The 14,266-nt window shown below is 37.0% G+C and overlaps 1 protein-coding gene across 2 annotated transcripts in view; it reads right to left on the bottom strand.

Annotated features, from left to right (window-relative positions):
• Positions 1–18: 18 nt before the first annotated feature.
• Positions 19–14,266, bottom strand: part of ACBD5 (acyl-CoA binding domain containing 5) — a 31,089-nt gene continuing 16,841 nt past the window's right edge. For both annotated transcript variants that reach the window (XM_049798343.1, XM_049798344.1), the window contains 8 exons: positions 12,517–12,654; positions 11,554–11,754; positions 10,730–10,836; positions 8,472–8,748; positions 6,910–7,109; positions 5,271–5,321; positions 4,866–4,975; positions 19–1,592 (listed from right to left, as the gene is read on the bottom strand). In XM_049798343.1, the coding sequence (XP_049654300.1) occupies positions 1,580–1,592; positions 4,866–4,975; positions 5,271–5,321; positions 6,910–7,109; positions 8,472–8,748; positions 10,730–10,836; positions 11,554–11,754; positions 12,517–12,654 (1,097 nt within the window). In that variant the 3' untranslated portion in view covers positions 19–1,579. The remainder of the gene's footprint in view (positions 1,593–4,865; positions 4,976–5,270; positions 5,322–6,909; positions 7,110–8,471; positions 8,749–10,729; positions 10,837–11,553; positions 11,755–12,516; positions 12,655–14,266) is intronic.

Raw genomic sequence — 14,266 nt, 5'->3', positions numbered from 1 at the left:
CCCATTGTTACAGCAGTCTTCAAAGAGATTCCAACCATTTTATTTTTTAATTCAGCTTTACAGTAAGAAAATCAGAAGAGGGGAAAAGAAACTCTTTAAAAAAAAATCCACACTTAACTAAAAATAAGATTAAAATTGTTCTGGTAAAACAAACATTAAATTCTGTGATTACATTTTTATACAGTATAGCTTGTATGAAAAATGTTTTCCAAACTATAAAAGATTTTCAGGAAGGACAAAAAATAACTTTTCTCAAAAATTGTTTGTAATACATAGTCCAAGTGAAAATGAAAGCACGTCAACAACATGGTGAAATTTCTGGATTCAGATCTTAAACATGGGTTATGTTATCAAGTAATTCTTTATAGCAAATAAATGTCTTATGTCTTAGTTTTCTGTCAAATCTAATTTTAGTTCATTTCCCTTTTCCAGAGTTTTAGACAATTTATATATTAACTTATTTTAAAATTAAGTATAAAGCATGCTTTAATCAAGCAAACTTCACAAGGTTGTAACTCTATCTGTATATTGGTTAATAAATACCTGTTTAAAAAAAAAGGGCACCAAAATTAGCTGAAAAGTTTTGTTTGGAAAGGAAGTGGAAGGGTTAGAGAGAAAGAAATACCAGAACTGGTATTTTTCATAATGTGACTTGGGAAAAGTCCAGATTAGGGCAAGATTAAATCTTATTTTAATTTGACATAAATTGACAACAGAAAATTTGAGTGCACTGAGCTTTTAAAATCTTAGAGATATATTTACAGAGCTAGCTTTCATCTCATTTTAAAGCACCTTGTGCCTAAACTATGTATTTCAGTTAAAAGAAGCTGTTGTCAACAAGAATACAATTACCAAAAATACAAGGTGCAACTGCTTCAGATGGATCCCTTGTACCACAAGCTGTTTCCAAACTTGTATTTTACACTCCCTGTTATTAATGGCTCTAACTTGCAAGACATATATCAATTCCCAAATCTCCTTTACAATCTTAAAAGGCTAAGCAATGGATTCAACTTAATTTTGAACCAATTTACATGGAAATTTGCCCCACACTGGTTTAGCAGCATAAGTAACCAGTTGAATTCCTCAGAGCTATATTATATTTTTCCAACAGCTTACAAGGCATTGAATTCATACTTTGTTAGTGCTTTCATCTGATAATATGTAACCCTGTGGAAAAACAGGCAGGGATGTTGTGATTGTAATTATTTCCATGTTAAAGTGACAGTTTTACATATTTTTCTCTTATTCTTTTACAAAGATGATATTCTCTTCATCATCTGGTATCAGCAAGACCAGTAATTACTGAAGGCCCATCCACAAGCACATTCCAAAATAATTAATGTTCATATGGTTTTAAGGATGGAATTAATAAGTTCATTTTATTTGTAACCTAGGAGCTGTGAATCATTCAAGTTTCAATAATGTTAGTCCTTAAATGTTTAGCTCAAAGGTAGTACAAAATATTACTGTAACAGAAGGAACATCATCCCAGATTCTGAGATTCTATGAGAATTAGAATTCCTTCACTTTCCAGGGCCATCTTCTCCTAGCAGTCTTTAAGCAAAGTCATGAATTCTCAGTTCAGTTTTCTAGAAGAGGAACCAATAAATTAGTTTAATGTACCTTCACATGAGGTGATTTTTCATTTGTCTAAATAAACAAATCAATTAGGCTTACATGTGAATGATTTCCAGTCCATTAGAATACAACATTCCTTCAAGATACCTGAAAATTTGCCCTCTCAAGTTACAAAACAATCTGCGAGTTTACAGAACTGGCACAACTTACACTGAGAACTACAAAATATCACTAAATTCTGAACTGCAGACAAAATTCCTCAGAACAGTCCCTGACCACATCAGTCAGTGGTTTGCTGACAGACCAACACTTAGGAGCTGGTTTTCCAGTGACTCTAGAAAACATGCAATTAGAATGTTCTAAAGTTGTGAGCTGAATGTAAACAATTCTCAATTATTATTAAAAATATATTTCTATCTGTGATCTGGTTTTAGATCCCTTAGGATTCAGGTTTTCAAGCTTTCTTCAGTAAAGGCTCCAATATGAGTACCCAGATTTTCAGCATTAAGTTTCCTATAAAGCAATTAGACATGTTAAAGACTCAGAAGACCTAAACTAGCCAGAATGCCGTAGAGTAGGGTGCTAAGAGTGAGCTGAGCTACCCCTTCCCAAGCACGTGAGATAAACACAAAGCTGTTGGCTACAGAAGGCCTTTTCTCTACCAGTTCCGTGGAATTTGCTCTACTGCAAAAGAGTTCAAGAGTCATGGCTTCACAGCTTTATGATAAGAAAACTTCACAGGGTAGCACAGACCCCTGGTTTCTGCTCCTACATGGATATGGTCAATATATGCTCTGTGTACAGCTGCTGCCTAAAAGCTTACACACCTTAACAGAGTACAAGCTGAAACTGGCAATGGGACAACAGAGAAGGACTCTTTGTTTTGCAATTCAATTTTCTCTCTGAGTGTACTTGATCAACTTCCTACCCTTTGCTAAAGGAGATGGAACTCTGGATGGAAAGGTGATGCAGAAGCAGATAGTCCTTAAATTCTGGCTATGGGTAGACTTCTTCAGAAACAAACAGGAAAGCTGAGGAACACAGAAATTTCTTTAGTTGTTTCTGTTCTTGAAGTTCTTCTCATCTTAATACAGTCCATGAATGAGAAAACAAAACAAAGACTGTCTGGGGTTATGATCTGTGTCTCACAGAGATACTGATATTACCATTATTAGACCGTGGTACAAATCCAAATTTGTGGTACAAATACATTTTTTAAAACCTTGTCCTTGTTGATGAAATGGAAATCTCCATTTACCAGTGCACAAAATAAGGAAAATGTAACTGCCTAAAAGCCTTAGTAGCGAAATCTCTGGTTTCATCAGATAGTGCAAGGTAACACCAATGCTGCTAATGACAGCTCTGAGATAAGGTTTGTAGCCTCTGCGGGTATTGTCTTGTTTACAATACCCTGGGCTAGTCCCAGAGGGTGGCGATCAGTGACAGAAGTCTAGCTGGAGGCCAGTAATTAGTGATGCATGCCAGGGATCGGTACTGTGTCCAGTCCTGTTTAACGTCTTTATTAATAATCTGGATGATGGGGCAGAGTGAACCCTCAGCAAGTTTGTAGATTACACAAAACTGGGAGGAGTGGCTGATATGCCAAGAGTGTGGTGCTGCCATCCAGAGGGACCTCAACAAGATGGGAAAATGGGCAGACAGGAACCTCATGAAGTACAACAAGGGGGAATGCCAAGTCCAGCACCTGAGGAGGAACAACCCCAGTTACAGTTACACCAGTACATGCTGGGGCCTGCACAGCTGGAGAGCAGCTTGGCAGAAAAAGACCTTGGTGTCCACCAGGACCCCCAGTTGAACATGAGCCAGCAATGTGCCCTTGCAGCAAAGACAGACAATGGTATTGCAGGCTGCATTATACCTCCTGGCAGGTCAAAGGGGATGATGATCCTTCCCTCTGCTCAGCACTGGTGAGGCCACACCTGGAGTGCTGTGTCCAGTTCTGGGCTTCCCAGTACAAGAGAGACATGGACATACTGGAGAGAGTCCAGTGAAGGGCCATGAAGATGATTAAGGGACTGGAGCATCTCTCCCATGAGGAAAGATGAACACTGGCACAGGTTGCCCAGAGAAGTTGTGGAGTCTCCCTCCTTGGAGATATTCAAAAGCTGTCTGGACATGGTCCTGTGCAACTGGCTCTAGGTCTCCCCGCTTGAGCAGGGATTTGGACCAGATAAGCAGGTGCCTTCCAACCTCAATCATTCTGTGATTCACTGTATGAGAGAAAACTATACCATGAAAACTGTCAAACATTAAAAAGCTAGAAACAATTTAAGTTAATTCTAATAAGATCTACACATATGCAGACTAGAGGAAAAAACTTAAGAGCATACTAAGCTAACAAAGTCAGGTGTGACACTGAAGAAGTAGATAGCAACTAGAGAATATTCACTTGATCTTCTGATGCTTAGACAGTTGAGAAAAGGTAAGATAAGAGTACAACTGTCCTTCAGCTGAAGGAAGTCAAAGCAGAGATTACAAAAATATCATAGTAAGGTGCTAATAATTGTTAAATAAGAAATAGGTGACAGACGGGAGTCTGCAAAGTATTTCATAGGAAAAAGTTTTCTCATGGCTCAAAGAGACTATGAAGTCTAGAAGCAGTGAAAATGGCTCAAGAGGATATTGGGAGTGAGAGGGTCAAAGAATGTCATGGAGACGCTTCCAAGTTCTCCAGCCTCACCCACTTGTGTATGGTCACTGAAATTATTTATCCTGCATCACACTTCACAGATTTAACCTAAATTGCCACATATAAAGCATACCACATAGGAAGTCAAATTAACCAATACTTTCTTATGCTGAGAAACTTTCAAGGCAAAGAAAACTATACATGTCTCTTCCTAGAATTCCCAGCTAATGGAAAGCACTCCTACTAGTTTCCAGAATTTCTTGTTGCGCATTTGGCTTGAGTTCTTGGGATAGAAATATGCACCTTCCTATCTTAACCATAGCAAGGACTGTACTATACAATCTGCTTTAGCCTGTTATCTTCAGAGCAGGGTGGAACATTAAGCAAGACATGTCTTGAAACAAAGAACTCAAGGAAACAGGATTTATCAAAGCAATTATTATCAAGCTCCCCATTTTGATACTGACCTGATGTTTCAGATACACTGTCAAAGCCTTATTGAGAGCATACCCTTGCATTCTTCTTAACGCGTGAAGGCAGTATTTTATGTCTTGTCTAAATAACATGATATTCTACGGATTGGTTTAAACAGATGAAATACAGTATACGTGCCCTATTGACTGCATGTCTTTACCTTCGCTTTCTTTGAAGATACACATGTACCAACCACTGGGCAATAAACGGCCATACAATAGCAAAAGCTAAAATACCAGGAGAAATTTCAAAGGGCCACCATGATGGTTTCTAAGGAAAACAGAAAAAATTCTAGTCAGCAATGCATGTGCACATATTGAATACCACATGTATACTTCTCAATCACTTCAGATGCTACAGTATCAAAAGTAGAAAATACTAGTAAGACCAGAAAAAAAAAGATTAATCTATCAAATAACTTCTTCAGACACATCATTTTTTATCTCCTAGTCAAGGGAGAGACCATACAAAAAAGCACATACTAAGAGCTAGATATAAAATATTAATCTCATCTTTTTCACCCTTCTCACTGCTTTTTACAGATAGAAAAAAACCAGTATTTTACCTTGACAGAGGAGGCAGGCTGGTAATTTGACTGTAGTGTTGCAGATTTTGCCTTTAAATACAAACAAAGGCTAGTAAGTATAAAAAAGGAAACTGCAATTAAAGTTTTTCTGCTTCACAAAATGAGAATATGAAGTTTTTCATCTTGTGAAGGCTTTGCCATCTGTATATATGACAGTTTAAGGAACAGAACCACCCCCATGCAATCCCTGTTTCACCACCTAGTTTCCAACTTACCTCTCATGTTTCCATTATTCTTTATAGCATTTTTATCACATCTCTGTGTGTTAAAAAAATGCATCAATGTCACTTATTGAACCTTTTTACAGTTTTTCAAGCCCCGCCTGCCCAACTTGTCATCACAACTTCCTGAACTCTGGTCCAGTCCCAGCAGTTGCAACACAGAGTAGAAATCTCAGCAGCTTAATTTACATGATTACATGTTTCAACACTAGTCTATACAAAGGCAAAAATGCACTGTTTTAGTCTGCCCTGAGCTACAGCTATAGGCATGTCTAACAGCATAAAGGAAAGAAAATACTCTGTTCCAAATCTTCTAGGCAATCCAGAAAATGAGAAATACCAGAAACTTTTCAAGACTACTCCCATGCACTATTGTGGTGCTTTAACAAAAACAAAGCAGTCAGTTTTCTAGGTCTTTCTTCATTTACGTAAGTGTGAAACAGAAGCTTCTGTTTCTCTTTAGGTAAGGGTAGCAAGCACAGAATGAACTGCTGGAGAAGAATCTTTTACTATATCTTCATATATTGCTCAGGCAAAAAAGGAAAAAAATCAATCTGTATCCAAACATCAGATTCTCAAATAGCTGTGACAGAGCGAAGTCATGGTTTTAATAAATCCTTTTCCCTGGCTGCCCTAGATTTGGAGTATGTGCATCCCATAGAATACTGCTTGTACAGCTCTAATTCTCAGGTAGATAAAATATATCAGCAAGTCAAACAAAACCAAACATTTTTAGGTTGCTGGTTCAACTATATTCACAGCATATTCTGTTTTCCCGAATACGCAGTATTGCCATTGAAACAGAAGGAAAGAGAAACACCACACTGATAAATATCTACACTTGCTTAAGACTTCTTTTGCCTATCTTGTATACATGATGTGAAATTCCAAGAAAGCTGGATTACTTCATGGGGAAAGAATGCTATGAAGAATCAGTCTTCTGCTAACTGAAAAATGGAATTGGAAATTCTGCCTGCAAATATTTACCAGTCTGGAAGATTAAGATAATTTCTCACTTCCTTTGAAAATGGTTTGAGATCTACTGATTAAGAACTTATCTGGGATCATCTGTTACTAACATTAACTATAGAATCGCCATATAGCAACTGTGTAATGGGTATCAATAACTATGGCTAAGATTAGTCTGATCAGAAATCAATAAAAATAATATTCAGTTGATTTCTAGGTCAAAATGCATGTTTTTGCTCACATGTAGCAGTGTCCTGAATTGTGTTCCTGAGAGTAGGTACCACTAAGAAATTCTAAGCTGGAATAAACTACAGAATATAACTGAAATGTCTTCACAGTTTAAAAAAACATTGCCTGAAAATTTAATCTGAAAGCATAAAAATATCCAAGGAAATAAAAAGTAATCAAATAACTTCAATGAATAATACCTGTGATGCTGTAACCGCCTCCAGCATATGTAACCTCTGAAGGACATTCTGCATGTCTTCTTGCAACCGCATCAGCACTACTGCAATCTGCTCGTTGAGGCTACCCCTGGGTCCTCTGTCTGATCCCCAGCGCTCTCCATCGCCTCCACTACCCATCTGTCCACCTTGTGAACCATCTCCTAGAGGCTGAAGTCTATGACCTATTTTGAGGGAGAAAAAATAGATACATAAAACACAGAATGGGCTACCAACTCGACTGAAAGCATTTGATTTGAACAGTTTGGTTTTCTCCCAAACTGAGTGTGGTACTCCTAATCATAGACTATATTCAGAAAGTTCAAAAGCACTGGAAGGTTACTGCAACATCATTTGAGATGTTTCCCTGCAGCCTCAGTGTGACAGTATCATTCAAGGTCCTAGAACTGCATAAACATTTAGCAAAAAATGATTAATTCACATCCAGTCAAGTTCAGCAGTAAATTCTGCCCTAGCAGAAAGTAAGTCAGATCTATCTTATTATCAAAGGTAGGTGCGTTTTAAGTTTGGCACAGTCTCCAACACTCACAACACTGGAATAGAGTGATGAGAAAAGATGATTGTTTGTAACTTGCAATACTCCTTTAAACTATATACAGCAAGCCTATTGTGTTTCTGCCTGCAAGTAGCAAATGTAAATAAAACAACAAAAGAGAGAAGGGAAGATGGTTAAACTGTAATACGTTCTTCATAATAGTTTACAACATAAATGTTATATTTGGATTTTCTTTTTAAGTTTTGCATCTGATTACATATAGGTGCCACATAAAAAGGCATGCTATATATAAATAGAATACTTTCTGGCTTTTTATTGTTTAGTTCAAGAAAAATAAACTTTATCCTTGACTTTACAGACCATACCACTGGAATATCGTGCTGCTCCTAGGTGACAGTATTAGAAGTAGAGTATTAGAAGTATTACGGAATTAAAAAGAGCAGAGGTCCAACATAAATTGAACTATAAATTGGACTATTATGTGATTATGAATCATTAAGTTTTAAGAATCTTAATAGATAGTATCAGAATCACTCAAAGGTATGGCTAACACTCCAATTATATAGAAAGCAATGTGTCACTGATACCTCTCCAAGATGTTCCATGGTCTCAAATAAGACCACAGAGGTATAAATGCATATGCATCGAAAAATAAATACGTAACTTGTAAAGAAACTCTTCTCATGCACAGACAGGTTTTGAAGATTACATTTCTAAAAAGACAAGTGCCATAAACAGCAGCTGGAGTTTAAGGTAAGCCAAAACAGAAGAAACCAATATACTCAAACAAGATATACATAGCCCAGGAAAATCCTTTTGTAATACTTATTACGAATTAAATAAATAATCTGAAGACAAAACTGACTGCTACCCACTGTAATTAGGATTTTGTTAACTATTTTTAGTGTGAAGGACAGAAGCACCATAGAGCACAACTATCTTACTGCACAATGTTGACAAGTGCTTCTCAGGCACCGGTAACTTATGGCAGTCAGGAGAGTGGGGGACACAAAAGCAGCATGCACAGTACCTCTCCCTCTTCTGACACTGTAGAAATCCGCTTTTTCTCCACCCTTCTTCTCCTTGTGAGGGCCCCCATTACTGGCTTTGCCATCTTCTCCTCCACACTTGACTTCACCTTGTTCTTGAGCTACTCCCTCTACAGTGTTTCCAGGTTGGAGATTCCCATAAGTCATGCAAGTGCGCCTTGGAAAATCCGTATTTTCTAACAGAAGACTGTGATCTACATCCAAGAAATGGGATGAATGCTTTAAAGATCCTTTAGCTGAAGTGATGATCTCCAAGGGCTACAAATTAACATTAGCAAGTAATTAAATTCTGTAAAATGTGACAGTTAACCAATAAAAAGGAAGAAGCATCATCTCTACTTTCACTTTAAGAAAATAGCTTGCCCAGAATTAAGACTTTTAACAGGAGCAGTTGTTTTCCTGTAGAATGTGCCTACTGTTGTCTAAATGCCCTTTACAGATTGAAAAGGCATTTGAGGCAAATATCCTTGAAACAGCGATACCACTTACTTGGAATTACTTTAGATATCTCCAGCATACAGTAATACTCAGTAATCACTAAAATAGAACATTAAGATCTGAAAATGTTCAGTTTTCCTTTGTAAAATTGGCTTTGCCTCCTAGACAGTGAAGTGGTATCCTAACATGGATTTGTGATCCACACTGTCAAGTCACATGCTATTAGCAACCTTGAGTAGGCAGTGTTTACACTCACAGCAAAGAGATCACGGTGCTTATTATCAACCTGTTCAAAACAGCTTGGCTGTACCCTGTACCTCTCACCAAACAAAAGAAAGGCATAGTATTCTATCAACTTCGCAGTCAAAATTGGTGGTACTGTAAGAAGATACTAAAAATGGATGACATATGCATTGATCAGGTAACAATTACACATTCTGCAACAGGACGGCCTAAAGGTGGTTCAAGCAACCCTTTGTTCAGTGCAAGGACAAGCACATGCTGAAGCAGACTGGGGACCTCAGCTAGCTGAAAAATAACTCCATGAAAAAGCCAAAATAACCTAAAGGAGGGGCAAAGAAATGGGAGCTGCTGCCAAAACCCCATTTGTCAAATAGCAGTTCATAAATCTGTATCATCAGAACTGAAGGACAGAGTGTTTGCTACAACTTTTCCAATAAAAAGCTGTATTTAATTCTTTAAATGAACCTCTTCTAGTTTGAATTGATCCATCTGTAGTTCTACTTGTACATTTACTTACATATACCTGAACATTTGTTATTTCGTTCAGAACTAGAACTTCTCTCATGCAGGTTGGGAAATTCTGACAAATTATCCACACACTTCAATTAAAGAATCTTAAACAAGCTTGAACAATACACAAGATGATTGGGAAATCACCTAGATAAGACAGCTTGCAGCTTTTCCACCAAATCATCTTTCCCAACATGCTTCATTACTGGGTAAAATTTTGATTTGCTAAAAGGAATTCTCTAGATCCTCAAGAAACAGCTAGACAAGAGAATGATGCAATATTAGAGTGCTTACTGGTCTTTCTGATCCCATGCATCATTCACACATTCCTCCCCAGCATCAGGAAACTAGATGTTCGAGTATAATCTACCAAGTCTACACTTCAACTAAACCCCTGAAGAAGGTCCAAACCGTAAGTCAAAAGACTACAATTAATACAATGAGCAGGAGCACAAATTCAGTCAAACTAAGCCAGCACAGTTGGTGCCCACCTTATATATGAAAAAGTCGTGGATGTACATTATGGCCGAGAGTACAAGAGAACCCAGAAATCATTGTCATCTCCCACTTTCTTTAGACCTAGGCCACTTTCAGGCACTGGCCTACAGGCCACCTGCTAAGGCTTACTTTTTATGTATTCTAAGAAACAAATTCAGGATTCATCAGGCCAGAAAAAGAGCATGCACAAAGCTCATTGTTACAAATATACTCCCTGCTTCTTAGAGATAGCTGGATTCTGGTCCCTACATATGTTAGGAGACCCTAAATTAATTTGGGAACACAGCCCTTACTTTCTTTGTACTGTTGTTTTTGCTACCTTCCCCTCACATTCACTGAGGGCAAAAGTTTCAAGGCTTTTAGACCAGTAGTAACCAAGTTGTAAAAGACTGACAATAAAAAGAACAAAAAACAGCAGTCCAAACAGGAGAAAAGTATGCCTGAGTTACTTCATTCACCTCTGCATGTCCAGGTTCACCAGACAGATAGGAATCTATTTGAAAATAAGCATACCAGTTTCAAAATACACCTAGGAATACTAAGCCCCTACCTCTTCTAGTCCAAGTTGTTCCATAGAGTCACAATAAACTTCACTGTCTGAATCACTGGTTAAGTGCTGAGTTGCTGAGACCTCTTCAGTATTCTCTTCATTTGCGCCTATATGGAAAGGACGCATGCTTTGTAAATGTGAGCCAATCCTGGCAAACACTAAAACAATGAGTTAAAATGTCTCAGTGAGCTTCAACTCATCCCCTTTTTACCTATGATTGTCATCCTAAAGTTAGATTCTGAATAAAGAAGTTATATTAATATAGGAATTATATACATCTTTTCCTAATGGGAAAACTATACCTCATATTGGCACTTCTGCATTACAAGTCGATAATTTCAATTTTACCTTGATCATTCCACTCTCCCTCCTAAACTCGGTATAAAGCAGTTTTGCCTAAAGTTATCTGTTAGTTTTCAAAAGACATATTTACACTTCAGTTTAAACAAACTGGAGTTTATATGTTCAGCCTTTGAGAATGACAAATAAGATTTTTCATTTCACTACAAACTAGCTTTCAAAGGCAAATAGTATTTGCATAGGTAGTATAATAATTTTAAAAGAAAACAATTGTATTTCTGTGGTTCGGGGCCTCTCTGCCTCTGAATTAATTTCTTTTTCTGTAGGACATCCTGAAAGATAGCCTTATTTTAAACTGGTATTAAATTTGATTTATTTTTTTTTTTTAGTATTCTTTATTCAGATTTCTAAAACTGAAAGACACCATTGCTAGTCTCTGAATCCCAGGATTAAGCTTTCAAGAAAATAAATATTTTCTATGACAAACATATGCAAATGAAAACATGGTCTTGCAAGGACAATACCTTGGTGAGCACTGTTATTAGCTATTTCTAGGCTTGGTTCCATTTTCTTTATTTCTTCCTCCAGGTTCAAGCCATTCAAGGCAGATTTGGTCTGGATGCCATTCTGCATATCTGGGATAAAGCTGTCCTTGTAACAGCCATTAGTAACAATACTTTCCAAATCCTTAGCAGCTGCTGATTCTGGTTTCACATTCTTATAGTCTGTAAAAGAACAAGAAAACCTTGCAAATAGAAAGCTACGCACGTAATAGCTCAAAACCTATTTCTTTAAGTAGCTAACTTTCTAATGGACTGTATGTACAATGTGTCTGCAGAACAAAATATATAAATGCTCCTAGATTCACATTCACAGGGATTGTTCTGTTCTTGTAATAAGTGTAAATATAAAATTTAATTTGCATAAAGAGCAGATGATATTTAAAACATAAGTAAGCAAATCCGAAGTAAGCCTCTCTGATAAATTAAATAATAATCCTAATGTCCTTGGAGGAAAAACCTGTATAGAATTTTAAATATGTAATTTCATTCGGTTTTCACTTGATGGTGGTATTTCTCAAAACTTTATGGACCCCCTCAACAAATCTCACTAAAAGTTCTGTTTTATTTTCTCTGGAAAAAGAAAAGCGATTTCAATGACACTGTTACAGCCCATGTAGCCATTCACAGCTCTTACAAACAGCACTGGCAACAAAACCTAAAACAATACAGGGTATAGACTTTTAGCTAACCTACCAACAGAACTTTCTAGCAGAGTCAAAAATTGTATGGCATAGTTCACAAATTTGTACTAGTTCTGAATCTTATAACCCAGGTTGCAATGCTGCCATTTTTTACCACACGTCCACGGGTATTTGCATCTAGTTCTCCTGAAGTACAGCATTCACGATCCTTTGGGATTTTCTGCCACTTAGGTGGTTAAGAATAACTTTGGAAGAGACAATGATCCAAGTACAGAAAACATACCCTTTCCATTTAGCTGCAGTTCTTTTTCTTCCTCTTCATGAAGCCCTTCTTCTTCTGATTCTGCTCCACTATCACTACTTTCAGCTTTCCCATTCAGAGCCTTTATGTTTGGAGTGGAATTCATGACATTACTAAGGTCTAAGAAAAAATTTGAAGAGGAAAAAAAAAGTATTTTAAAAGAAACAAACATACAATCCCCCCCCTCAAACTATTAGTCATGGTTCTACAGAAGTATTTCCATATTAGAAGATGTACCAAATAATGCCATCTTTACTTCTATAAGCTCTTCCTTAACTGGTTTAATGTCTCTCTTCTGTGGTTACCACAGAACGTGTGACTACTGGTGAAGAGATTCTCAATGATTCTGAGGAAGCCTACTGGAAAGAGACAGCAGGCCACTTTTACTACCAAGTCTCAAACCAAGACTATTACCCATATTTATGGTATAGCTGCAGTAATGTTTTATCTAGGACCAATGTGGCCATGTCCTTTTAAACCTAGAAGTCAGCATTTTTATAGAAGTTCCCTTTTAGCATGAAATGCTTCAAAACTCCTCTCAACTCAAAGGCAAATTTTAAAACATTCCATCCAATTATATGAGCAACTGGATTCTCACATAAAGAGGTAAATACAATATCCCATGCATCTTCTCCTGCAATGATTTAAGCAGATCCAAAATGTGGTAAGACAACTCAAGTTTATACAGATCTTTATCTGGCAAAAGGCATACAGAAATAATTTCTATGATTTCAGTGAAAAAGATGATGGAATAAATACACTGAGCATTTGTTTGCATGTCTAATTACATAAATTTTTTTTAAATATCTTAAAATAGACAAAGTAACTGCTAAATCCTCATTTTCCACATCTTTGACACTCCAAGAATCACCGTTTACTCTGTGCAAAGAATTGTGAGGTAAAGGTCCTTTAAAAATATGGAGAATTTAAGGGACAATTATACCACCTCCTGTAAAAAAATATGGTTAAATATATCCTTATGATAATTTAAACCTCCTATGTCAGGATGGAGTGATTAGGGTACAAATTGGGGACAGTTTCTGTGAGACACTTGCACATTTTACATGTTGACTCCAAGGCTGAAGTCTGCCTGTTGTAATTGTCACCACAGCATTCCATTTGCATAATTTTTACGTTCCCTTGTCAGAACCTTGAAAGATTAATTCTTACATTTTAGGCTTAACCTTAAACAGCAAAATAATAACCAATTATAATAGAGTTGCCAAACTAGCTCAGCTACTTTCTTTGCTGCATGGTAATTTAGAGCTAAGGGTTTTCTGCTTTAATCTTGTGATGAAGAGGCTTCCTACATTCCTCTAGTTTCAAAGCTTATCCACAGTGCTTTAAAAAAAAAGAGGGGGGGGGGAATAGGACAGGGGGGACAGAAGGACAACAAAATAACCTAATTTCTTGTATAGAAATAATGAATATGTTAAATATGCTGTTCACCTTAGTTTTACTGCAAGGCAAGGTTTCTGTGGGCACCCTGCATCACTGTTTTGGATTGATTTAATCCTACCTTTTATCTGAAGACTAAAAAAACCCAACACTCCTTTATTGTAAAAAGAAAACTGGAAAAGCTACAGTCTGTCTTGTAGACCACAAGAACATAAGTGATCACATGCTCATTTTCCCCTCACTAAAGAATACCTCTAATTTGCAAGGAAATTTGTTTCACAAAAGAAAAATCCCAACATATTCCCAGTTTATTTCTCAGAAGCATGTTGCATTT

Source organism: Accipiter gentilis, chromosome 4 (genome assembly GCF_929443795.1).
Source record: "Accipiter gentilis chromosome 4, bAccGen1.1, whole genome shotgun sequence".
NCBI classification, from domain to species: Eukaryota; Metazoa; Chordata; class Aves; order Accipitriformes; family Accipitridae; genus Astur; species Astur gentilis.
The sequence above is the reverse complement of the archived record's forward strand: the minus strand, read 5'-3'. Positions and strand labels throughout refer to the sequence as shown.